The sequence below is a fragment of the Balaenoptera acutorostrata genome, chromosome 9 (assembly GCF_949987535.1).
Source record: "Balaenoptera acutorostrata chromosome 9, mBalAcu1.1, whole genome shotgun sequence".
Classification (NCBI taxonomy): Eukaryota; Metazoa; Chordata; class Mammalia; order Artiodactyla; family Balaenopteridae; genus Balaenoptera; species Balaenoptera acutorostrata.
In genome coordinates, this window is record NC_080072.1 from 25838632 (window position 1) to 25865760 (window position 27129).

The following is a 27129-nucleotide window of genomic DNA, read 5'->3' on the forward strand; positions in this document are numbered from 1 at the left end:
ACCAATATCACTGATGAATATAGATGCAAAAATCCTCAACAAAATACTAGCAAACAGAATCCAACAACACATTAAAAGGATCATACACCACGATCAAGTGGGATTTATCCCAGGGATGCAAGGATTCTTCAATATACGCAAATCAATCAATGTGATACACCATATTAACAAATTGAAGAATAAAAACCATATGATCATCTCAATAGATGCAGAAAAAGCTTTTGACAAAATTCAACACCCATTTATGATAAAAACTCTCCAGAAAGTGGGCATAGAGGGAACCTACCTCAACATAATAAAGGCCATATATGACAAACCCACAGCAAACATCATTCTCAATGGTGAAAAACTGAAAGCATTTCCTCTAAGATCAGGAACGAGACAAGGATGTCCACTCTCACCACTATTATTCAACATAGTTCTGGAAGTCCTAGCCACGGCAATCAGAGAAGAAAAAGAAATAAAAGGAATACAAATTGGAAAAGAAGAAGTAAAACTGTCACTGTTTGCGGATGACATGATACTATACATAGAGAATCCTAAAACTGCCACCAGAAAACTGCTAGAGCTAATTAATGAATATGGTAAAGTTGCAGGTTACAAAATTAATGCACAGAAATCTCTTGCATTCCTATACACTAATGATGAAAAATCTGAAAGAGAAATTATGGAAACACTCCCATTTACCATTGCAACAAAAAGAATAAAATACCTAGGAATAAACCTACCTAGGGAGACAAAAGACCTGTATGCAGAAAACTATAAGACACTGATGAAAGAAATTAAAGATGATACCAACAGATGGAGAGATATACCATGTTCTTGGATTGGAAGAATCAACATTGTGAAAATGAGTATACTACCCAAAGCAATCTACAGATTCAATGCAATCCCTATCAAATTACCAATGGCATTTTTTACGGAGCTAGAACAAATCATCTTAAAATTTGTATGGAGACACAAAAGACCCCGAATAGCCAAAGCAGTCTTGAGGGAAAAAAACGGAGCTGGAGGAATCAGACTCCCTGACTTCAGACTATACTACAAAGCTACAGTAATCAAGACAATATGGTACTGGCACAAAAACAGAAACATAGATCAATGGAACAAGATAGAAAGCCCAGAGATTAACCCACGCACCTATGGTCAACTAATCTATGACAAAGGAGGCAAAGATATACAATGGAGAAAAGACAGTCTCTTCAATAAGTGGTGCTGGGAAAACTGGACAGCCACATGTAAAAGAATGAAATTAGAATACTCCCTAACACCATACACAAAAATAAACTCAAAATGGATTAGAGACCTAAATATAAGACTGGACACTATAAAACTCTTAGAGGAAAACATAGGAAGAACACTCTTTGACATAAATCACAGCAAGATCTTTTTCGATCCACCTCCTAGAGTAATGGAAATAAAAACAAAAATAAACAAGTGGGACCTAATGAAACTTCAAAGCTTTTGCACAGCAAAGGAAACCATAAACAAGACGAAAAGACAACCCTCAGAATGGGAGAAAATATTTGCAAATGAATCAACGGACAAAGGATTAATCTCCAAAATATATAAACAGCTCATTCAGCTCAATATCAAAGAAACAAACACCCCAATCCAAAAATGGGCAGAAGACCTAAATAGACATTTCTCCAAAGAAGACATACAGACGGCCACGAAGCACATGAAAAGATGCTCAACATCACTAATTATTAGAGAAATGCAAATCAAAACTACAATGAGGTATCACCTCACTCCTGTTAGAATGGGCATCATCAGAAAATCTACAAACAACAAATGCTGGAGAGGGTGTGGAGAAAAGGGAACCCTCTTGCACTGTTGGTGGGAATGTAAATTGATACAGCCACTATGGAGAACAATATGGAGGTTCCTTAAAAAACTAAAAATAGAATTACCATATGACCCAGCAATCCCACTACTGGGCATATACCCAGAGAAAACCGTAATTCAAAAAGACACGTGCACCCGAATGTTCATTGCAGCACTATTTACAATAGCCAGGTCATGGAAGCAACCTAAATGCCCATCAACAGACGAATGGATAAAGAAGTTGTGGTACATATATACGATGGAATATTATTCAGCCATAAAAAGGAACGAAATTGAGTCATTTGTTGAGAAGTGGAAAGATCTAGAGACTGTCATACAGAGTGAAGTAAGTCAGAAAGAGAAAAACAAATATCGTATGTTAATGCATGTATGTGGAACGTAGAAAAATGGTACAGATGAGCCAGTTTGCAGGGCAGAAGTTGAGACACAGATGTAGAGAATGGACATATGGACACCAAGGGGGGAAAACTGCGATGAGGTGGGGATGGTGATGTGCTGAATTGGGCGATTGGGATTGACATGTATACACTGATGTGTATAAAACTGATGCCTAATAAGAACCTGCAGTATAAAAAAACAAACAAAACAACTAATACTAAACTTTCATTGGGTTATTTGTATGGAAATATGTTAATATAAATGTTTCAGACATTACATGAAATTTCTAAAAATCTTATATTTGTATTTGTATGGAAATATGTATGGAAATATGTTAATATAAATGTTTCAGACAGTACATGAAATTTCTAAAAATCTTATATTTGTATTTGTATGGAAATATGTATGGAAATATGTTAATATAAATGTTTCAGACATTACATGAAATTTCTAAAAATCTTATATTTGTATTTGTATGGAAATATGTATGGAAATATGTTAATATAAATGTTTCAGACATTACATGAAATTTCTAAAAATCTTATATTTGTATTTGTATGGAAATATGTATGGAACTATGTTAATATAAATGTTTCAGACATTACATGAAATTTCTAAAAATCTTATATTTGTATTTGTATGGAAATATGTATGGAAATATGTTAATATAAATGTTTCAGACATTACAGGAAACGTCTAAAAATCTTATATGTTCTGGTATAATGTTATAAGTAATAATCCTAGTTATTACTTTAAAATGTATATCTCAGAAATAACTAATTTTCTTGTCAACTGCATTATTATGAACTTTCATCAAATCTTTAACCATGGTCATTTTTAACTCTTTTGTCATTTACAGACAGTTCTGGGTGTACTCTGATGATTTTGCAAATATGTTCCTATAAAAGAGTTTCATCTTCAAGAAATTCATGGAAAAGACTCTGACAAGTACAGGTTTCTGGTAACTGACTGTACTGCTGAACTGAATGAATAAGCATTTTCAGAACTCTAATGAAAAACTGATGAACTCATAAAAGTGCTAACAAAAGATCAAGATGAAAAAAAAGAAATTAATTACATGGGACTGAGTGAACTGATGAGGATGAGTATAATTTTTGTGACTTTCTGTCTGAATTAAAAAAAAAAAAAATCCCACAAGGACTCAGAGGAAAAGAATATACAAATCAATTTTCACTGCAAAGTAAAGGAGCTGTTACAGTGGAGGATTACTGGACTGAATGTCAATGTTATGACATAGTATAAGTGTGTTTCATGTTTGGTAATTGCAATCATTGTTGCTTTTGTTGTGGTCATCCATGTACAATGCTTGGTGTCAGTCTATCTATCTCTTGTAAAAATAAAATACAGTGTGTGTGTGTGGAAAAAAAAAAAAAAAAAAAAAGAAATGTTAGCTATTATTATCATCAAGCTTTGAGTTCCTATCATTTCATTCTCTCTGGCAATACCATAGGATCAAGCTCTATCACCTCATCAAAACTGCTACAAAAGCCAAAGCTCACTCTACCTGTCATTTTTCTAGCTCTAATAATTTCTCCTGATTATTGTTTTTAGTAATTCCCTGCTCTGCTGAGAAATATCACTAATTTTTATTACATCAAATTTATATTCCTCTGTCTGGCTTTTAAGCCTGGGCAAGTCATATCTGTTAAGCCTGGGCAAGTCACAACCTTATTTCCTTTGTAAGCAATACTGAGTTAACAGAGCCTGGTAACCAAACAGCACTAGGGTGAAGGAGAAGTCTAAGATGACACTCCAACGTACCCCTGTAAGGTAGTCTTTCTGAAGGCTATCCATGTGGGAGCCCAGATTTTTATAGAGCAACCTGATAACAGACAAATCACGTACTTTAATAGACAGATTAACCCCATAAATTATAAATTGATATTTGTATATATTTTTGTAATTGGATCAGCAAAGCAGTGATTATATTAAATATCCACAAAGACAAACAAATCACCTTTTAAACAGAACAGTCTTACATAATGAGTTTGTTATTCTAATAAATGTACTAAGAATGCAAAAGACTTAACAATCTAAATTTGTTCTTAGGAGAGATAAGAATTACTAATTAAAGACAAAAGACATCAACCTTGTAACAGAGAACTCTTACCTCAACTGTTTCAACTGTCCACTCATCTACCTGCTCCTTTTCACCACTGCTGAACTGTGTTTCTGCCATAAATTGTCTATTTACATACTGCAAAGCAAAGTAAATGTTTGAGACCTCTGTTTGAAAGGCAGAAAGGGAAAGCTAGCATTAAATAAAAATCATACCTCTGTTGATTCAACTTCACTTTGTTCAGTGTATTCTTCTGCAGGCTCAGGTTCTAAGAGGTTAAAAAATGATACAAAAGAGTGTAAGAAAACTTTTTTAAAGTTAACAATTCATTTAAATCCAAATAAGTAAACAGCTCACCATCACATAGTCTGAATTTATTTACAAAGTTATAGTTAACAGTACGTTTCTGTATTTTATTATTCTTACAACAAAATACTCAGAAAGTTGTTTTCTTTACCATTTATTCCACAATTATTTTAGTTTCAATAGTAATTATTCTGGATCAAGTATAATGCCAACAAAGCAGCATCCTAGTCTCCATTTTAATCTACTTGGTAAAAGTGGTAAGGGGGGAAAAAAATGTCTTGGGAATTCCCTGGCAGTCCAGTGATTAGGACTCAGCACTTTCACTGCCTGGGCCTGGGTTCGATCCCTAGTTGGGGAACTAAGATCCCACAAGCCTCACAGCACAGCCAAAAAAAAAAAAAAGACTGCCTTACTGCCTTATATTGATCTGCAACCAACCATAAATTCCATTGATGTGTAATGTTCCCTTCTGGTTTCAACCTAATGCTTACCATGTGCCAGGCACTGTATACATACTTTACATATTACTTCCTAAATGAAGAACCTGAGGTACAGAGAAGTTCGGTAAGTTGCCCAAAGTTACATAGCTAATACGTGTTGTAGCCAAGATTTTATCCAGGCAGTCTGATTCTGGAATCCATGCTTTTACCCATTATAAAATATATGCTCCAACAATGCTCCCTATAGTATTCAAAATTTTATTCATCATCTTACGTTATCATAAAAGTCCGCACAGTAAGTGCTTACCTACCTATTAGTGATGTGCTAGGTGCCAGAATAGATCTTTGGTGACTGAGGAATTTATAGTTCAAGATAATGGGAGTTATAATCACTCCGTCATAAAAAAAAACAGAACAAAACCTCATACCATTCACCTCATATACTGGCATTGTAAGCAGCAATAAATCTGCGTACATCAGCCAAAAATCTATTTGAAAAACCTTACAACAGTTGCTCCCTCATCCATACTCCAGCCTAGCAATACTGCAGCAACAGAAATACCAGTCTGTAACAGTGATCAACATAAACAAGATAGGGGCTTCCCTGGTGGCACGGTGGTTAAGAATCCGCCTGCTGATGCAGGGGACATAGGTTCGAGCCCTGGTCCGGGAAGATCACACATGCCGTGGAGCAACTAAGCCTGTGCGCCACAACTACTGAGCCTGCGCTCTAGAGCCCGCGAGCCACAACTACTGAGCCCATGTGCCACAACTACTGAAGCCCACACACCTAGAGCCCGTGCTCCACAACAAGAGAAGCCACCGCAATGAGAAGCCTGCGCACCACAACGAAGAGCAGCCCCCGCTCGCCGCAAATAGAGAAGAGCCCGCGCACAGCAACAAAGACCCAACGCAGCCAAAAATAAAAAATAATTTAAAAAATAAAACTAAAAAATAAGATAAACAACTGATATTTAATGCCTCTGGGAATTACTCTTATGCTTTGTCTTAATATTTGGTCATGCTTAAAGTTTCTTTAAAAATCTAAGTGTACAAATACAACTAAATAAATGTATAGCTTGAACTTGTGGCAAAGGAAAGTAAAACCAGGACCCTAAACTAAAGTTCATATCCACCTGAGTACTCACCAGCTTCAGCTACCTGGTCTTCAACTGCAGGTGCTGAGGCTGCCTCTTCTTCCTCACACAGCCCATTCTGGTGGTTGTGAGTGCTGTCAAAGTAGTTTGACTGGAAAACACGCTCAACAATTTCCTTTAGAGCTTTATCTAAAAACAGAATATTAATTATAGTCTTGGACTATCTGAGGATGCCTGACTTAAAAGATTCAACGTTCTACAAAATATAGTGGTAAGAAAAACAACCCCATCAACTGTTACTTAAAAACATAAAACCATTAAATTCCAACAGAAATTTATTACAGAATAATAGGGATCAAGAAATTATTTGTATTAAATTTTTAAGTATTTTAGATAAGTTAGTCCAAAAAAACCCTGACAATTATCATTTATTCATTCAATAAACATTTATTTAGCACCTAACTGTATGTTAAGCAATGAACTAGGCACTGGGGCTACAGAGAGGTATGTAAAAGATACAGTATCTGCCCTCACTAAGTGAACAGTCCAATAAAGAAGAGTTATCAAATACTCACAAAAACAGTAACATTACATCTGTGAAAAGTACTACACAGAAGTACAATGGACTGGACCTAATCAGGGAGAGACCATGAGAGGCTTTTCTGGTGTAAGGGCTGCAAGAGCTGGGATCTGAAAGATGAGTAGTAGAGAGGAAACAAGTGTTTCAAGGCAGAGGCAACAGCATTTACAAAGCCCTGTACACAGGGTGCCAAATGCAAGAAAATTAAAGTATGCATTGTGGCTGGAGCATAGGGAGTAAGAAAAAGCATAAGGAAAGATGAGTCTGGAGAGACTGGTAAGAGCCAGAATATGCAAGGTCTTACAAACTAAGGGCAAATGTATATAAAATGTGATTAAAATAAAACCATTAAAAGATTTTAAAGAGGAACGGATGGTGAATTCAGTTAAGAGACTGCATTAGACAACAGAAAAGCAGAAAAGTAGAGAAAGAGAAGTAGATTCAAAAGATATTTAAAAGGCAAATAAAATTGTCAGAATTTGGTACGTAAAGGGGACAGGGTGGTGGGGGAAGGTTTGTGTCAGGAGTTAATCTCCATTTCCTGGCCTTGTATAGTAGATGTAGAGCAAGACTATTAATAGGTCACTATACAGAAAAATGAAACTTAAGGGACGTTATATCAAAGTATTATAAAATTAATGCTATTAAAAGTAAAACTATAGGGGGACTTCCCTAGTGTCGCAGTGGTTAAGACTCCACACTCCCAGTGCAGGGGGCCCAGATTCGATCCCTGGTCTGGGAACTAGATCCCATACGCATGCCGCAACTAAGAGTTCACATGACACAACTAAGGAGCCCGAGAGCTGCAACTAAGACGCGATGCAACCAAATAAATAAATATTTAAAAAAAAAAAAAGTTAAGCTATCGGGAATTCCCTGGCAGTCCAGTGGTTAGGACTGTGCTCTCACTGCTGAGGGCCCAGTTCAAGCCCTGGTCAGGGAACTAAACCCCACAAGCTGCACAGCACAGCCAAATAAATACGTAAATAAATAAATAAATATTAACGGTTTAAATATACACATACACACACACACACACACACGTTTATTTATTTATTTATTTGGCGTGTCGGGTCTTAGCTGCAGCACGCGGGATCTTTGTTGCGGCATGCAGGATATTTCACTCTTCTCTAGTTGCAGCATGCAGGCTTCTCTCTAGTTGTGGCGCGCGGGCTCAGTTGCCCAGCGGCATGTGGGATCTTAGTTCCCCGACCAGGGATCAAACTTGCGTCCCCTGCATTGGAAGGCGGATTCTTAACCACTGGACCACCAGGGAAGTCCCAATAACTATTAACTTTTGAATGCTGGACACTTCACATGTTTTCCTTCCCCCTGCTTCAGAATCTCCTGCCTCAGAACTACTTTAAAAAAACTTATGAAAACTGAATGCACATAAAAACACTAATATGATTAAATTATATCTTTCCATTAACTATAAAGATGTTACATTCCTCAGATGCAGGAATGAGGCCAGGTAGAAAGTAACACCAAAACAAGCCACGGCTTACCGTTTAACCCTTGTTACTCCTCAATAGTGCTCATGAAAATTTTATCAGGCTTGACCTAAAGCTACTTTTTGAAGCTAACAAGTTTATACACATGTCAACTGCTTTCTAATCAAACTTCAAGTGGGGAATTCAGTATATATTTGTAGCAGAACTAAAATCAAGAAGCCAAAAAGTTTTTTTTTAATGAAGAAATACAGACAACACAAGTTAACAAACCAAGAAAATGATTTCTTACATGAAAAGACACAAAAGCAATGGTTCCTCATATTTGATTTACCCATCTCCTTAAAGCAAATACACTCCAAATTACATCATACAGTTTTGCCAAAAAGAGTATAAGCTCATTTCAACCAAATAGCTAAATATAGGGTATAAACAGATATTTTTGCCTTAATATGTTCAAAAATCTACTTCCCTAAATCGACATTAAAAATAGCTAAGAATCTATTCCCTGATTTACTAAGAGGTTAAAATCTAAAATTCCTAATCTACTGAGGTAGTGTAACTTAAAAATATCCTTATTTAAAAAAAAAAAAATCAACATACAACTGCATATTTACAGTTAAGGAGTTCACATATAGAATACTGGCCTAGATATTAGCTTTTTAAAAAACATAGAAAAAAATGAATGTCCCAAACTAGCAGAAGTCTAAGAAAAACTAAAGATAGACTAAGGCAATGACCATGAGCAGAATGTATGGGGTGCAGTAAATGTTTTTCACAAAATTTCATCTGTAAGGAAAAACCAGTCCCCATCTAATACCAAAAACAATGAAAGTCAATTTGGTGTTAATCTGTCCACCTCAAGCAGAATAAGTTATGAACAAAACCATGTTAATTTAGGACTCCCATCTTTATAGATTTTTGGTTGGTTGATGCTGGTGTTTTGACTTACACACAAAAAAATTGCAAAAAATAAACAAATAAAAAGATACAAAAAGGAAATAAACCAAAAAGTAAACAGTGGATTGACGTTATTTACACAGTTCTAAAATTTCTTTAATACTTATTTTTATTTTATTTTATTGTGGAAAGAACACTTAGCATGAGATCTACCTTTTAACAAATTTTTTTTTACAACAAAATTTAAGTGTACCATATTATTATTGTTGACTACAGGTGCAATGTTGTACAGCAGACCTCTAGAATTTATTCATCTTGCTTGAATGAAACTTTATGCCCAGTGATTAGTAACTCCCCATTCCCCCTCCCCCCAGCCCCTGGAAAATACCATTTCCTTCTTTGATTCTATGAATTTGACTTTTTTTTTTTAACATCTTTATTGCAGTATAATTGCTTTACAATCTTGTGTTAGTTTCTGCTGTATAACAAAGTGAATCAGCTATATATCCCCATACCTCCTTCCTCTTGCGTCTCCCTCCTACCCTCCCTATCCCACCCCGGTAGGTGGTCACAAAGCATGGAGCTGATCACCCTGTGCTATGCAGCTGCTTCCCACTAGCTATCTATTTTACATTAAATTTTAAAGATTCTTAGTCACAAAATCAAAAGTTGTCAGTGATACTCACAGGTTGTTCCACATACAGGTTTTTCCTTCCCTTCCAGCAAGTCCCACAGGTGAATGGAGGCATGTTCATACTGCTCATTCAACCTTATAATAATAAAACAGCTAGTTAATTACCTTTCGGTTGTCTACTCAACACAACATTTAGAAATTTCTATTATCAAATACCACTATACCTCAAGCTCATGTCCCGTTCAGGGTCTGCTAATTTGTAGAACTCATCCAACAACGACAGTTCCTCTTCAGACAATATTGGCACTCCATTCAAACCTTGCTTCAGGTCAGTTCTCACTTCGTCGTCTCCCAATTTGTCCAAAACATACTGCAGCTCAAGCACAGTTTTTAAACGTTTCTGTTCAGCTTCTTCTCTCATAAGCTGCTCCCGACGTGCTGTCTTCTTTATTGTTTTCTGAATCTGCATAAGAATATAAACATAGACGTAGAAATAAGTTTTACAAAACTCCTTTACATCAATTTCAGGTCCAGTGTAAATAAGACATATTTCATTCATTGAGTTAAATGTGACCTTGATATACAAAAGAATGACTCCCAACTTATAAACAGTTTAATAAATAATCTGTTTTCAGTAGCTGTTAGAAATTCAAAATACATCTTTTCCTAGAAGGTATTACACTATGGAAATGGTATCAATGAAACAATATATTGGGGATTTGCTTCAAAATAATCTAGCAGGCAGGCAGCAAGGGAGTAGGTGTGAGTATAGACGAAATATAATTGCCCATGAAATCATGGTAACTGTAAAAGCTAGGTATAGGTAAATGTGAGTTCATTATAGTCTTTTCTTTAGTTTTTAAATTTTCCATAATAAAAAGTATAAAAACTAAAAATTTTAATTAAGGTTCTAAGACAATTAAAGAAACCCAACCACAGCCACAATAAAAAAAAAATCTTATCTATGTCTATCTCTATGAAAAAATGGTTCAAAATACTAATTCCAACTGCCTACTATTGACTCGCAAGAAGATGTCAAACCCACTACTACCTTCTCATCCCAAACAATCCACCACTTCCATTCTAGGAAGAAAGGCAGAAAGGAGAAAATAAGTCAAGAAAGCAAAAGAAGTAAGATAATAAAGAAAGCCACTTTGGATGAGGAGTTCAAGTAGGGAAGACTATGAAGACTAGAAAAGGTAGGCTGCAACTAGGTTAAAGAAGCTCTTGAATGCAAAACAAAAGAACTGTTTAATAACTGTGGAAAGGGCAACAAAGGATCAGAGTTAAATAAAAGGACTGCCAATGAAGTTAAAGGCCCAGTGAAAAGTTCCTGAAAACACCAGTGTTAAAAAAAGAATCAAAGGAGGATACAGGTATTTTCATTTACATAGTGACAGTAGCTTCAAAAATAAGATTCTATATTAAATTGTATATAGCAATTCTACTTCTGTGACCCATATTTTTTTTTAAATCAGAAACTGGGCAGGGTTCATCAAGCCTGAGGCTCTGATCTAAGCTAAGTGGAACAAATCCCTACTTGGGTGTAAATTAAATTTCCCTTACTCTGTTTTGAGGGGTATCAACATTTTCCACCTTTAATCAAATTTAATAAGTAACAATAATATTAAGTGCATGAAATAGATTAGTTATGCGTCAAATACTGTCATAAGCATAACCCTATAATGAGGTAGGCACTATTACTGCCATTTTTACTGTTTTAAGCACAACCCTATAATGAGGCACTATTACTGCCTCTCCCCTCTCCCTTTTTCTCCCACCCTTTCCTTTCTACCCTACTGGCTGTTTCTCTGGAAAACCCTGACCGATACAGGTATAGAGAAGTTAAATAACTCTTTCAAAGTCATACAGCTATTAAGTAAAAGTGGTAGAATCAGGATTCAAATCAGGCAGTTTGGTTCCAATCAGAACTCTTCATCTCTGTACTGCATTGTCTCTCATCACATAATAAACTGTTTTGTTTATTCATTTCACCAAATCAGAGGCAACTTTAAATGTCAACGTTGTTATAAGACTTTCTCCAAATAAGCTAATACTAATTCAGAAGGATATTAATTTTCTGGTCTCAACTTTCAACCAATTATTTGACTTTGCTCATATTTAATTTTATCCTGTTCCCAAAGGCTTCTGTCACATCAAAAGATGTTTGGGGAAAAACACACCACTTTGTTGGATCAAGAGTTGATACAAATGCAATATATTAGTCAGCCACATCCCTTAAGATCTCTATGGAGAAAGTAGTTACCCATTATATCAACAGGCGTCTTTATTTTCTGATAGTTAATGGGATTGTAACATAGTCATGAGGCATAAAGGAATACATGGAAGATAAATGTCTATCACGTTTATACAGTTATCTCTCCGTAGCCAAGGGGAATCGATTCCAGGACCACCCCCACCCCACCCCCCCGTGGATACCAAAATCCGTGGATGTTCCAAGTCCCTTACAGTCTGTACTCTGTATCTGCAGGTTCAACCAACCTAGGATTTCGATCCTTGGATGAAGATCCCGCATATACAGAAGGCTGACTGTTATATTTGCATAGATAATTTTTTAAACCAACGATACATGTCTGTCATGTATGAAACTCAGTCAGGTGTTACACTAAACTTTACAGAATTGGCAAGCATCTTAGATATAATTGGATCCAATCCTCTCCCCCTTGCAGAGAGCTTATCAACAGTAATGCAAGAACTAAAACTCAAAGAGACAAATAAAATTTTCTGCCCTCATTTTTAATATTTCATAAACATATATGCTATTTTTTACTTACATCTTGGCTTAATGCCATGAAACTCCTCTGTAATTCTTTTGCAAACTCCAAGTTATTTGTGACTTCCTGGTACTTAGATACAGCATCCTAAAATAACAAAGAAAGAACCCGACTTTACTGGAAACACAAAGAAACACAAAATTAATTTTCCTATTAAAATTAATGAGCATAAAATCTTAATAAAAATATAACATCTTTACCAGCTGATCTTGATTAAGCCTTTCCCCTTTGTTCATTCGTTCCTGATAATCATCAAGCTTGCCCTATATTAAAAGAAAAAAAATAATTATATTCCATACTGAAAGTATATACCAGCTTAACCATGCTAAAATAACAAACCCACGTAATTCTCTAAGTTTGTCTCAAATCTTGCCATAAATATACTTTTTAGATATACTACAGTTTAAGTTAGTATATAAAATAGCTTTGTGAGTTAAAAAATGAATTTAAATACTCCAGCCATGCTGAATGATACCAAATACTGTTATTATAAGCCAATGAAGAAACGCTGCTTATTTTTTAGGTTTCTCAAAAAAGATATGCATCAGATGGCCCAGGCATATAATACTCATCCACGTGAGTGAGGGCCACAATTTGGTTAAAATCCCAGTTACACCGAAGTGAGCACATCAGACATATTATTAAGTGTTAAATTTTTGTCTCTCCCTACCCCTGCCAAAGAATTCATGTAAGTGGGCTTCCCTGGTGGCGCAGTGGTTGAGAATCTGCCTGCCAACGCAGGGGACACGAGTTCGAGCCCTGGTCTGGGACGATCCCACATGCCGCGGAGCGGCTAGGCCCGTGAGCCACAACTACTGAGCCTGCGCATCTGGAGCCTGTGCTCCGCAACAAGAGAGGTCACGACAATGAGAGGCCCGCGCACCGCGATGAACAGTGGCCCCCGCTCGCCGCAACTGGAGAAAGCCCTCGCACAGAAACAAAGACCCAACACAGCCAAAATAAATAAATTAATTAATTAATTTTAAAAAAATTCATGTAAGTGACATAAAAGAGTTTATTTTTCCTGAATAAACACACATGCATATTGTCTTTGATGTGCCTCATTCATTTCCCTTGAACTGAAATAATTTCAAGCTATCATATCACCTACAGGCACAGTACACTAGTCAACAGCTTTGCTTTTGTTATTTTCTCACAAATGTAATTAATGTGCAAAAGTGGGGGGAAAAAGTTAAGCCTCTGGTTCAAGGTCATCTCCCCACCCCCACCCCCACCACTAAGTTGAAAACTTTGGAGGTTTCCTAGGCTACTACTATTAGATAAGCACCCCCTGCCCACCCCCCGCGGAGATACTCAGGTACTGAAGTACAATTAAAAATTCAGGTATTGTTTTAATAAGTTGAAATCTAAATTAAGTGGCGGGGGCGGGTGGAATTCCCTGGTGGTCCAGTGGTTAAGACTCTGTGCTCCCAATGCAGGGGCCCCGGGTGCCATCCCTGGCAAGCGACCTAGATCCTGCACACAACGACAAAGATCTCACGTGTAACAACTAAGAACCAGCACAGCCAAATAAATAAATATTTTTTTTAAAAACAAAAGTTAAAAATTAAATAAAATAAAAAAAATTTTTAAATAATCACAATAAATTACAAACATATGTAATACTTTACCCTTAGCAATAATAAAATAATGAAACCAAATACAAAGTAAGGGTCTGATAAAATTCAGAGGCACAGAAACAAGTTTAAAAGCAATGCTAGAAAGGTGTTTTAGGTCAAATGATCCATTTTCTTTATGGCAGAAAAGACAGTAGTCAACTTTCACAGCCATTCTATCCTAAATGAAACAGCCTATCACAATTCCTTAGTTATACTGAAGGTAAATAAAATCAATACAATCATTAAAACATTAAAGGATGATGAAACTATCCAATTTTATTTAGGTGAACTATTTACACAATCAACAAGCTTCCAACTAAACACATATAAAATTCAAGTCTACCAGATGAAAATCAAGATTTTTACACTGATATGACAGGCCTAACCCCATGCGCAAAAGATAAGCTCAATTGCCTCAAACACTCTGAGGATGGAACAGACAGTTCATTCATTTTTTTAAAAGGGTAGGCTACTTTTTCTTTAAGAAATAAAAAACAAGTTAAGATTTGCTTTTAATTATGATTTAGGATGCAATAACAGCATTATAATCTGCATTCCACTATTTAGAAATATACAAATAGAAGATATGCAAACAGAAGGGAGGCCTGAAATTTAGTGTCAGTACACAGTTAAAATTCTAGCAACTAGGCAAAAGAAAAACTACTATTAGCTTATACCTTGCATTTATTATCTTCCCTTTTTACGGTATTATACATTTTTCAAGGAAACTGTTGCTAGATCAGGACATTAATACACAGTGAATGTCCTACATATCCCACAAGGGATAGTTTTATATACCTAGCTTTTTTAAAAAAAAATAAATTTATTTATTTTTGGCTGCGTTGGGTCTTCATTGCTGCATGCAGGCTTTCTCTAGCTGTGGCGAGCGGGGGCTACTTTTCCTTGCGGTGCGCGGGCTTCTCATTGCGGTGGCTTCTCTTGTTGCGGAGCACAGGCTCTAGGCACACTGGCTTCAGTAGCTGTGGCTCGCCAGCTCTAGAGCGCAGGCTCAGTAGTTGTGGTGCCCAGGCTTGGTTACTCCATGGCATGCGGGATCTTTCCGGACCAGGGCTCAAACCCATGTCCCCTGCATTGGCAGGCAGATTCTTAAACACTGCTCCACCAGGGAAGCCCTATACCTAGCTTTAACTTTGTCATTTAATGTCTTGAGAACTTAAAACTCCTGAAAAATGTTCATATATATATACACACATATATGTATGAAAAACAAAAAGATTTTTTTAAATGTTAAGAATGGTACCTGAGTGGTACAATTATAGGTGGAATCTTTTCCCTTTTTTTTGTACACTTAGATATTCTGCAATAGACATATAGTTTATATAATAAAAAATTAAAATCTTGTGCTATATAAAAGATGTTAAGATTGTTAGATTTCAGGATATTGTCAGGATTTTCACCTATAATAATCCTTGAGTATGAATCTATATTATCCTAGGACAAGATACCCTATAGCAGAAAAGCTCCAATTTTCTACACAATAGGAAATTTACTATTCATCTAACCCAGAGATCTATGGCAGATTACATTTTCTAAAGATGGCTCCCACATACTGTTCTACAATGTGACCTTGGCACTGCCCCATTAAGAACTAATCCAATTCCTCTGCCATTTTATTGAGTGGGCGCCAACCAACAGTGTACAGTGGAAGTAATCCCGTATGACTTCCAGGGTTGAGTCATTAACAGCACTGCGTCTCTGCCCTGTTTGCTGGTCACTAAAACCAATCATGTTTGGAACCCTGAGCCATCATATAAGAAGTTCAATAACCCCAAGGCTGCCATGCTATGAGGAAGCTAAGCCATGAAGACAGGTCTCATATAAGAATTCTGGTCAGCAATCCTAGTGTTAAGTCATCCTAGCCCAGGCATCAGACATGTGAGTAAACAAGGCTGAGTCTTCCCAGCTGAGGCCCCAGGCATCATAGAGCAGGTCAACCCCACTGCATGCCCTGTCTGAATCCCTGACAGGCATCTTCTGTGCTCATGATGCGATGAGGTAAGTGTTAGAGTAATCTGTCACACAGCAATAACTGGAAGGTTAAGGGGTAAATAAACAGAGAAAGCAGCTACTTTGTGAAACTCAGCTTCACAGTACACATCTTCATGGAATACTGTCATCAAAAAAGGGTGCAAAAAGACCTCTGTGCAGCCAAAATAAGGATCTATGCATTAAATACAAGTAGAAAAATTGTTCATTTGGGGTTAAAATTGGTAGTATGAACTTAGTCACTACATAAATAAGGACTTGTTTGTCAAACTGACAGATCCAACATTAACCCCAACAAAAACAGAGAGGCAAAGACAAGAGTAAAGGACTCCAGACAAACACAGCTTTTTTTCTCCCCTAAGCTAGAACATGGTTCCTAACTTATAAAGTAGTAAAGACAAATTTGTTAACTACTCATATCATCCACATAAAATGAATATTAAGTACTTTTTTTTTCAGGAGAATGTAGTCGTTTTTCTAGCATCAGATATCTTAATCAGAAAGCCTACCACAATATTGATATAACTGAAACCTGCCCTCTTAGATTCTATCTTGAAATATCTATATTGAAAATTCAATTTAGGGTTCCTTTTTCAACTACTGAGCATCCTGAATGTATTAAAAATTCATTTATAGCACCACATATGAGCAAGATAAAAAATCAGGCCATTTTCCAGATTACTCAGAGTCTCTAAAGCAGAACCATGGGATAGCGGTGGGACAGACATTACCCAGTAAATGTCAAAAGACTATATAGTCATGTAGTACTGAGAAATAATTATCCCAACAAGTGCTGTCCAGTCCTACTCTCCTGTTTCTTTGTTGCCTATAATAGTTGACAGTATTCGTTATGTGACAGACCACATTCAAATTTAAAATATCAGGGAGGCACTATTATCAATCATATTTCATCTAAATGGAAACTGAAAGAAAGGGCAATTAAATAACTTGCCTAAGGTCATATATCCCAGAAAAATTATGTGTGCCTCAACACTTGCCCACTCTGTATTCCAGCCACCGCTGCATTTCATTTCTGCCCTCCTGCTGTTTTCCTCCTTTTCTTTCTCCAGAATCACAGTACACCCAGATCTTCCATTCTTCCCAAACATTTTTTCATCACTACCAAAGTTACTTTATTGAAATGTTTTTTAAAAATTCACTACAGTGCCATGAGGGTGCCAGAAGATAAATATCCAAAATAGCTGTTCTCCAGAGATTTCCTTCCTTCCTGTGATAACCAACAAATTACACAGATGAATAATTTTAAAAATATTTTTTAATTAAACAGTTAAAAAGAAATGGCAAAAGAGATGACAGACTCCAAAAAACCAAAAATTCTTCAACTAGACAACTGTAAACAGTCACAACAAAAAAGATTAGGAGAGACAACATCTTTCGCTCCACTATCTGGGAAACTATGTAACTCTTGTTCTCAATTAAGGGGATCTCCAAACTGAGGCAGAATACTTAAAAATGAAGTCTAAAATAACAAAAGTGGTAAGAACGCCTAGCTATATCTTAAATTATTTTACGTCTCCAGGCCAAATAAATCACGTCTGTAGTACTGAAAGAACCTGTAGAATGACAAATGGAAACACAGAAAAGACAAAGATTTCTCTTCCTCTCATCTTTTCATAATCTTCAGTGGCCCTTCTACACATTATTTCAAGTCCCCAATCCCTGCATTCCTGTTCTTCACCTAGAAACATCAGTTCTGACTTTGCCCACACAGTGGTAGGCAGCTGACCCTGCCTCCAATTCACCTTCCACCAATTCAACTGAGACTTAGTTGTTAGTAAAATTCATAGGAGACAGAAAAGGTAGTAACAATCAAGTTTCTTCAATTTTTAAAGGGAGGTAGAGAGAACATACAGTACAATCCATTGATGATTCATAACAGCTCTCTTCAAATGCTGGAAGCCTTCACATGCAGAAGTCTTGAGTTGTTACAGAAAACACAGTAGGTATTAAACAGTGGTGGCAGGGATGTAACTCTAACATCATGAACTTAAAGAGTTGTCCAAAAATGAAATAGACTTTCACTGAAAAATGAGCATTCTACCAGGCCCTAGAAGAATGATTAATGCAGCTCAATGAATACCTGCCAAGACTGCAGGATTCCTGAACACTGAAGAACAGAAAAAGGATGCTAAACTTGATATTATCTAAGGTCCCACCATAAGATAATTTTTCAGGCAAATAACTAACAAGGAGCTTAATTTGACAAGATTTTTGTCCAACTGAAAAGAGAAAAAAAAAAAAAGATCCTGTAAAAACCTTCATTCCTTGTCCATGGCAGTAAATATGTAGTTAAGTCTGAATGAATGGAAGCACCTGACCCTAGCAGGAAAATGAAAAAGTTTAAAGAGTTTCAGCATCACCTACTTTGAATTATATTCTTATAAAGTCTAAATAAAGCTTGTGCATTTGAAAAACAAACGATCAAAAAAAAAGAAGAGGGCTTCCCTGGTGGCGCAGTGGTTGAGAATCTGCCTGCTAATGCAGGGGACACGGGTTCGAGCCCTGGTCTGGGAAGATCCCACATGCCGCGGAGCAACTGGGCCCGTGAGCCACAACTACTGAGCCTGCGCGTCTGGAGCCTGTGCTCCGCAACAAGAGAGGCCACGATAGTGAGAGGCCCGCGCACTGCGATGAAGAGTGGCCCCCACCTGCCGCAACTAGAGAAAGCCCTCGCACAGAAACGAAGACCCAACATAGCAATCAATCAATCGGTCAATAAATAAATCTTAAAAAAAAAAAAAGAAAGAGAAAGACATTTCTTTAAAAAAAAAAAAAGAGAGAAAAACAAATGATCATAGATAATCTTAACAAGTGTCTTTTGAAAATTATTAGTTGCTTTAATCAAACTATGCATTAGGATGAGTCGATACAACTGGTTTATATACTCTGCTGGGAGTATATAAATGTAGAAAGATGTGAACTGTAATTCATTTAAAATGGAGACCAAAGATTTTTTCCCAATGATTAAAGTATATTTCAGCTATTTCTATGTGTGGATAAGAGTATTAAGGGGAATGCAATGAAATTTCTAATAATTTACAATGGTTCAAATACCAACCAACAATCATCTGTCCTCCTTCCTAAGACTATTAACAAACCTTGCTTACACTACCTACATTCTAAAATAAGTGTGTTCTATTTGCCTACTCATCAACTCTACTCACTTAAAAAAAGAAAAGAAAATCCTTCAGGAAAAATCCCATTTCAATAAAAAACAGTGCACGTAAACAGCTCTGTACAAAAAGCATTTTCCCCCTCATAGATTAATCCATTTTAACAGGGTTTTACTGAAGCTACAAATACTTCTATGTAATGATTTACCCAAACTAGCAAATACTGATTTAGCATACGCCCTATGCAAGGCATGGTGTGATGTTAGTAATAGTCTCTGCCCTCCAGGAGCTTACCACCTATTTAGAAAAATACATAAGGTAAGAACATAAGGCAATATAAAAATGTAAAGGAAGTGTACAAACAATGGGTAGCACAGAAGTTAAAGGAAGCAGACTGCATGGTCAAGAAGCGTACCTTCCCCTTTCCCCAGGAAATACCAATTCTGAACTCTGCTCAATAAGGTCTCTTTCATCTATGTTTTCACACTCATGCTCTATCCAACAAAAGCACTGGTATATAGCTAGGGGAGAAATAAAAAGATGAGAAGTCAGGCACCTTACAATTCCAACTTTGGCTGACCTTCTCTTCTGCTACTCCTCTCATTCTTCTCTACTGCATACATACTATTCATTTCCTCCCCCAAAAGAAACCAATTATTAAAAAATATCCAGAAGCTTGGAAGACAAGAATTAAGATGTAAAGGTTGACACACCTCTGATTTCTCTCTACTGGTGATGCTATCCCCAAATCTTCTAGTCTATAACATACCAAATTTGAGTAGAGACTGGCAAATGTGTATTTGGGGCTTACCTAAGCATAAAGAGAAACTTCAGAGTTTAAACTTCAAGAGTTCATTTCATTACAACAATAAGGATGTCCCAATGATACCTGGTACAATGGGACTTCACCTGTACTGCTAGTTGCTGGAGCCCATTACCTAGACAGCCTACAAACACAAATTTAACAATGAGACGTTAATAAAGGTCTATCAAAGAAAAAATAAAAAGCTTTTTTCTTTTGCTTTCAGCTTTTTTGAACCTAGGAGCTCTAACATTAAAGTATTTGAAGTAAACGGCTTTACTTGGTTCTACAGGATCAGCTTAAACATGAAAAATTACACTTACGTTGCAGAGCATTACAAATTCTAATTATCCCTCTAAAACATTACAAGAGACCTTGGAATTCACCCATTTCAACCTGGGTCATTTTACATGAGCATCTCAATTTCCTCTTCTGTAAAATAAATTGGAATAAATTCTCAGATGGCTTTAAGCTCTAAAAATATCTTAGATTCTGTAATAGTATGATAATAAAATTAAGGCCATATTGTTGTAAGTTTAAACTTTTGCAAGTATTTGTTAATTTTTTTAAAAGATGTAGTAGTACTAGGCTAATCCTCATCTAGTTCTAAATGTAAACTAAGAAATTAATTACGTAAAATTATGACAAATTGTATGCTTAATCTCTAAGTCACACAAAATGTATTCTGATCGAAATATCTGCCACATGGGAATGATCCTAGAGTAAAATAATATGGCCAGGTTAAGACAATACATTCTCATTATCATGCTTAGGATTCTACTCTCATTCTAGGAAAAGTCAGTGATGTTATCACATGACGTAATTCACACCTTTTCCTTTCCAAATTCAAATTTTAAACACTTCTCTATGCCACACACTCACAGAGCACACCCAGACGGCAGAGAGAAACAAATTAAGCATTATACTTTTTTTTTCTGTGACAAGGTGAATGCAAAACAAAGTAATCTTGCCCTCTGCATTGCAGAGGAATAGTTCATGCAACCAATGGAGAAACCAACACATCAGAGATTTTAACTGTCAACAAAAACTTCAGATGTTATTCCCAAGAAAAGATTTTGCTTATAAAACAATTATGAATGTTTTTATTCAAAATACGTAAAAGAATTCTGTACAACAGCTGCATTGAAAATTCTAATTAGAGGCATACTGCATTGCTCTGGAAAGAAATGTTATCCTTTCTAACACAGATAGCATCCTTTTTCAGAATAATGTTAACTGCAAAGATATAAAGAGCAAAAAGACTTTAGGAAGTAAGTATGAAAAACAGTACACTTTGGCTATCATTTCTGGTCACCTATTGGTTACAAAACTGCCAGGCCATTTTGTTAGACAACACTGATTAATCTTTCACCTACCAAAGTCATTATTGTCTGAACTTAATATATTTGCAAAGAGTATAACAATTTTAAATGTCATCTATTAAAACTTCCTTCATACTACATCAAAACTGATTACATCTTACCATATAAATGAGCTCTCTCTTGAGTTAAAATTAAGACTTGGTTTCAAAATATCATCTTGCATAGCCTAGGGCCCAGTTCTATGCCAAGAAACTGATGAAGAAAACTAGGCAATCACTCAATTCATTACTTGTCCTTTAATCAGTTGAAAGATTGGTGAATGGAGGTTTACACTTGACTCTTTTTATTATAGCTGCATTTCTTCTCTATGCTAAACACTCATGAAGTCTTTATAAGCCCAAATTCAAAAAACCACCATGCCATTTAGTTGCATTACATAATAGGATCATATTTCATCAAAGTTAAGCATGCATTCTCACTGGACAGATGCTTAGCTTTCTTCTAACGGCTCAACTTACTAAAAAATTAACAAATAACTTTGTTTATTCAATGAAGTACAATAAAATTATTCCAATTCTCTATGTCTCGTTGTGATGTTACTTAACAAGCAATAATTTTTATCAGAATACTTGATTTTAGAATCCCTGGAAAAAGGCATTTTGTCCAGAAGGCTCCTAGGAAAAGGTCAAAACTAAAATACAACTCAAATATAACTTGCTTAAGGAACTGAAGTAAAAAGGAATCCAGTTATAAATAGTCTCTTCCTTTACTTCACAAGCGTTTCTAAAAAGGTTCAAACCTGCTTTGTAAAGTAAATACTACTTTAGGTGTATTAGAAATGCTCACTGTTAAAAAATGAAGCACAGTTAAATCCTTTCATACAGTAAATCATCTAGATATAGAAAAAACTCCATTTAAACTAGGAACTAGATGTGCTTTAATTAGAGGAAAACCCAAATGCCTTGAGTTTCTCAAAAAGTAAAACCTATAGTTTTAATTGTAATTAAGTCACAACATCAGTACTGCCAACTCAACTATTTAACAAGGGGCTCAGTCTATGAGTTATCAAAAAGCCTCACTTAACTGTAATTTGACCTTTCCGCTATCTAGCAACCAAACACTGAGAAGATAGAAAAAAAGATATGAAATTCATTTCTTACTTTGTGTAGTACGTTAAATCTCCATCATTACAAGGGAATTTTTCAGTATTTACTAGACTAGTCTATAATCTCTGCAATAATAATTACATTACTTTCTCCTCTATAATTGGGGGGGGGGGGGAGGGGGTAGGCAATATACAGTAATACAAACCTATACATGTGAATGACCTGCCATGGTTCAGGGCCTCACAGGGCTTATGAAACTAGATTTCTAATTTTTTCAGATGCATACTAGAATCTAACAGCCACCTCACAACTAAGGTACCTGCTGATCAGTGCTTGATTTTTATTATAAACATCTTACAAGAATCATTTTTCAGCCATTAAAATATAAATACCTATGTTAAGATGTCCAGACTTAAAATATTACATCATTAATATTTATCTTCTGATACCCATCCTAGAAGAAAACAGATTTCTTAGGAATTCTGAAAACGAAAACCATTCAAGCAAAAACCAGATTGAGAGGATTATTTGCTGCATTAAGATGTTTTTAAAAGGTACCTAAGTCTCAATTTCAAATACAGATTACAAAAACTAAATCAGATGGCAGACTCAGAAGACACTGGTCTTGGGCGTGCTTTTCCTATTACATATTTAAATGCAGCTCCTTCACAATTAAAATGCTTTTGTTGCTTTGTTAATACTGATAAATCTATTATTTAACTCATTTATAATAAACCACACAGAAGACAGAATTTTAAAACTCTAAAAATGTTTTAAAACTCCCCCCAAAATGTAAAATGAATCATTAAACACGCAATTAAAATAATTAAGGCCTAAATATCACCAGTGTTCTTCAAGTTATTTCCCAGAGCCCAAATTTTAGCCAAGTAGTTACTATCTCAACATCTTAAGTAACACTATTAGGTGTCTGGCTAATTAAACATTTTAAAATGGTTTCTTCAAAATTCAAGATGCTATAATAAATGTTTTACTAGAGGCAGACAAGCAGAAGCTATTAAATGCAAGTTATTTTCTTAAGGTAAAATGCAAAAGTTTGCCTAATAGTCACAGATGTAATTACCCCATTTTTGTACTACTGATTCGTTTTCCCTTTCCACCTCCAACCTTACTGAAGGTTGAATTATCCACTCTGCCAAGACCCTTTCTCTACACATACAAACACACACACAGGAGCACACACACACACACACACGTGTCCCTCTAAACAAGGCTGGCACAGTCCTGCGCTGAAAGCATAAAACAAAAGGCCAACTTGAAGACAAACCTCACTGTGTGACCTAGACTGGCTGAACACTGAATCCAAAAAACTGTGGGTGTGGCTCGATTTTTCTTTTTGGTGGGGGGTTGAGGGAGGCCAGTTGGGGCGGCTGCCTGGTCTCTGCCCTCCCCCTCTGCTTTCGCTTTGTGCTCACAATGCAGCTCCTGTAAAGCTCTTCCCTCTCCCCGCAGCCGCCGCCATGTTAGACGCGCTCTCCATGTGCCCAGAGACCCAGCGAGCCCCTCCGTCTAACCCGTACCCACCCCCCTCCCCCGAGTCCCGATCGGTACGGTCGCCCTCCTATCCCTCTTTATCGTGTCCCAGAGGGACAAAAAGCCGCTGCAAAAAATCTTCCCGGGATCGAGTGGAGCGTGAGCCTCGCGGGGGCACCCAGACAATTGAAACAAAGAAGGCAACGTAAGGGCGCCGGTCAGATGGGGGCGGGAGTAGCAAATTGAAGACCTCCTCTAAAGGGGCCGGATGGAGAAGGCATCCTCCGTCCACTTCTCTCCCAACGGAGAAGAGGGGCCACGGCGCAGGCCTCAAGCACCTGGTAACGGAGCGAACAAGCCCCGAGGCTACAGGACGTAGGCCGCCCCAACTCCACGAGGCAGTCGGGTGGACCCTGAACGCCCCCCACCCCAGGACCTCTTCATTTCCCCCCGCTGACCCCCTCGAAGAAATGGGGCCTCGGCCACGGAGAGAGGGGCACCCATCGCACAGTTACGCCCGGCGACGGCACAGGCCCCCACCCTCACACAACCCAGTCCCAAAGGCCAAGGGCCTGGTCCCCAGCACGAGGAGAGTCATAAAGAGACCTGGGGGCCAGCGCCGCGTCCGGGTCAGGGTCAGGTGACAAGCACCTCCCCGCGGAGCCCGCTCTCTGCGCACGAAGCTCCGGTTTGCTGGGGAGGCCGGGCTTGGGGGCTGGGGGCCGGGTGGAGGGGAAGCGTCCGAGACGGGGAGAGTGAAGGCTGCGGCAGTCAGGGTCGGAGCATCAAACCCTCCCTTCCCCGCCAACTCCTGGCACCTTTTTCTTCTCCAGGTTCCGAAGTTTCTTGTCGATCACCCCGAGAATCTGCTTCATGGCCTCGGTCTGGACAGCGCCGGTGCCGGTCGTGGGGTGCTGAGAAGCCGGCGCGGCGGCCCCGGCCCCAGCCTCACTCCCGGTGGAACCCGAAGGAGGTGGCGGTCCGGACGACTTGCTGCCGCTTCCGCTGTGGCTGGTGGCCGAGGGCATCTTGAGACCGTGAGGAGAGAGAAGAAAAAGCGGGAGGAAGGACAAGAGCGGCGAGTCAGGCGGCGGACGGGGCGAGACGCGGGACAAAACGCGCAGCGAGCGGGAGCTTGCGCGAGCGGGTGGGGGCGGGGGCGGGGCCGGGGCCGGGGCCGGGGCCGGGGCCGGCGCGCGCCGCCGGGGCAGGAAGGGGCCGCGGGCGCGCGCGCCACCCGCCAGCGGGGCGCCCGGACGGGCCTCGCCCCGCCCCCCGCCCCGCCCCTCCCCCGCGCGGGCAGCCGGCTCGGCCTACCCGCCCCGGGGCACTGAGACTCGCGCCGGGGGCGGGGCCTCGCAGCACCGGCCGCCAACGGCCAAAGCAACGGTCCCCACCGGGGAGGGCCGGCTCTCGCCGCCCTGCGAGGAAGGGAGGGAAGAGAGAGGTCGGGGCTGAGGGGCGGAGAAGGGTGAAGAAGGGCACTGGAAATGACCGGGGGTGGGGAGGGTGGGGAGACTTGAGGAGCGAGCCCCTCGCGAAGATCCAGCCGATCCGGAGGTAAAGGACACTCCGGGGAGCGGCCCGCTTCCCCTTCAGCGCCTTGGTCCGGGGTGGCGCTCACCGTGCGCGCGCGGAGGCCGCTGGAGATCCCGAGTGGGCGGCTGAGGGGGCAAGGGTGACGGTGCGTTCCGAGCAGTGTCGTGCGCTCCTTGGGCACAGGCCGCTGCGCCCGGTCCCCGCTGCACCGAGAGCCGCTGCTAGTGAGCCGGAGAGCCGGGAGCGGGAGGGACTTAGGCAACCAGCCCTCTGGGGCGGAGGGGGCGGGAGAAGCGGCGGGTGGGGGCCTTCGCGGCCGCTCGGGCTGCCCGGCGCGAACGCCTGCGGGGAAGGGCTGGCTCGGCCTCCCGCCCGGCCTGCCCAAGCCCCTGGCCTGGGGCGCGGCCGCCCGGTGCAGCTCGGCACGGCCCCCGGGAGGCTGCCAGAGCGGTGCCTGCAGTTTTGGGCGAAATCGAAGCTAGGGTCCTTCAGGCGAAGTCGCTTGACGTCCAAACGGGGACAATAGGTGTCAAGCCGCTGGATCTGGAGCTGGCGACTGCCCTCCGAAGAGCCCTTATTGGGTGGGGGTTGGAGGGGTCGGAGCGGGGGGGCAAAGGTTTCTGCAAGTGTGGGGTGCGTGGGGTGGGTGGTGCTGTCCCACCTTCTAGAATTCCTTCTGTATGCAGAGCAAGCAAACTCCCACACCCCGAAAGGTCTAAAGACAAGTTGCCGCTTCCCCCACAAAACAATCACCTGGTAACCTAGGAGGTCTCTGTAGAACGCGTTTGAAATGAGCAAGATGGATTTTTTTTTTAAGTCTTAAAACTCTGGACTCATGTGAAAAATAATATTCAGCTCTCTTAAGATGACATGTACCCAACAGGCCTGAGTATTACGAATCAGACTTTTTTCCTTTTGTTTTAGATTTACCTAAAACTTTTAAGAGAATGTTAAATGAAACACGAGACTTTTTTTTTTTTTTCTCCAAGAGAATTATTACAGCCTTGTACTAAGGCTGTGGACGGTGAACAAGAAAGAGGCCAAGTGCTGGAAGACAATGTATTAAAAGGAATATAATCAGTGGACAAGTCAGCAACATAATGTTGTATGACAACAGTAAATGACCAATTTATAATTTAAATTTCCTGAAAAGGGGACTTAGAAAAGGATTCTACCAAACCACTGTTCCCTGGAGAATAAAATGAGTAATACTGGTTAGCACAGTGTATCCTGAGGGAGCCTAGAGAAATAGCAGCAGCCTCCAGCCTCAAGATATTACAGTTAACTGCAGTCTGTTATCTATTCATTCAAATATTTATAGAGTACCTAACTATGTCTTAGGAACTCTGTAATGCTAGGGATTGTGAACAAAACAAAAATTTCTGTATTCATGGAGCTTACATTTTAAGTGGGGAGAAAAGTAAATAGTGAAGAGGTAGAGAAAAAAAATAGGGTGGTCAGGAAGAGCCTTACTGAGTGACATTTGACCAACACTGAAGGAAGTGAGGAAGAAGGTCACGCACTTTTCTTGGAGGAAGATTTTTCCAGGTAGAGGGAAAACCAAGTGCCCAGGATCTGAGATGGGAGTGTGCTTGGTGGG

The 27129-nt window shown here is 39.0% G+C and overlaps 1 protein-coding gene across 1 annotated transcript in view; it reads right to left on the reverse strand.

The window, feature by feature from the left end:
- Positions 1 to 25800, reverse strand: part of CAPRIN1 (cell cycle associated protein 1) — a 43902-nt gene extending 18102 nt beyond the window's left edge. Inside the window, exons 1-9 of the mRNA XM_057553753.1 lie at positions 25615 to 25800; positions 24809 to 25018; positions 12710 to 12772; positions 12510 to 12596; positions 9939 to 10177; positions 9767 to 9849; positions 6201 to 6338; positions 4522 to 4574; positions 4358 to 4444 (exon numbers count right to left, since the gene is read on the reverse strand). Coding sequence (XP_057409736.1) covers positions 4358 to 4444; positions 4522 to 4574; positions 6201 to 6338; positions 9767 to 9849; positions 9939 to 10177; positions 12510 to 12596; positions 12710 to 12772; positions 24809 to 25018 — 960 coding nt within the window. The 5' untranslated portion in view covers positions 25615 to 25800. The remainder of the gene's footprint in view (positions 1 to 4357; positions 4445 to 4521; positions 4575 to 6200; positions 6339 to 9766; positions 9850 to 9938; positions 10178 to 12509; positions 12597 to 12709; positions 12773 to 24808; positions 25019 to 25614) is intronic.
- Between the last annotated feature and the right edge of the window lie 1329 nt (positions 25801 to 27129).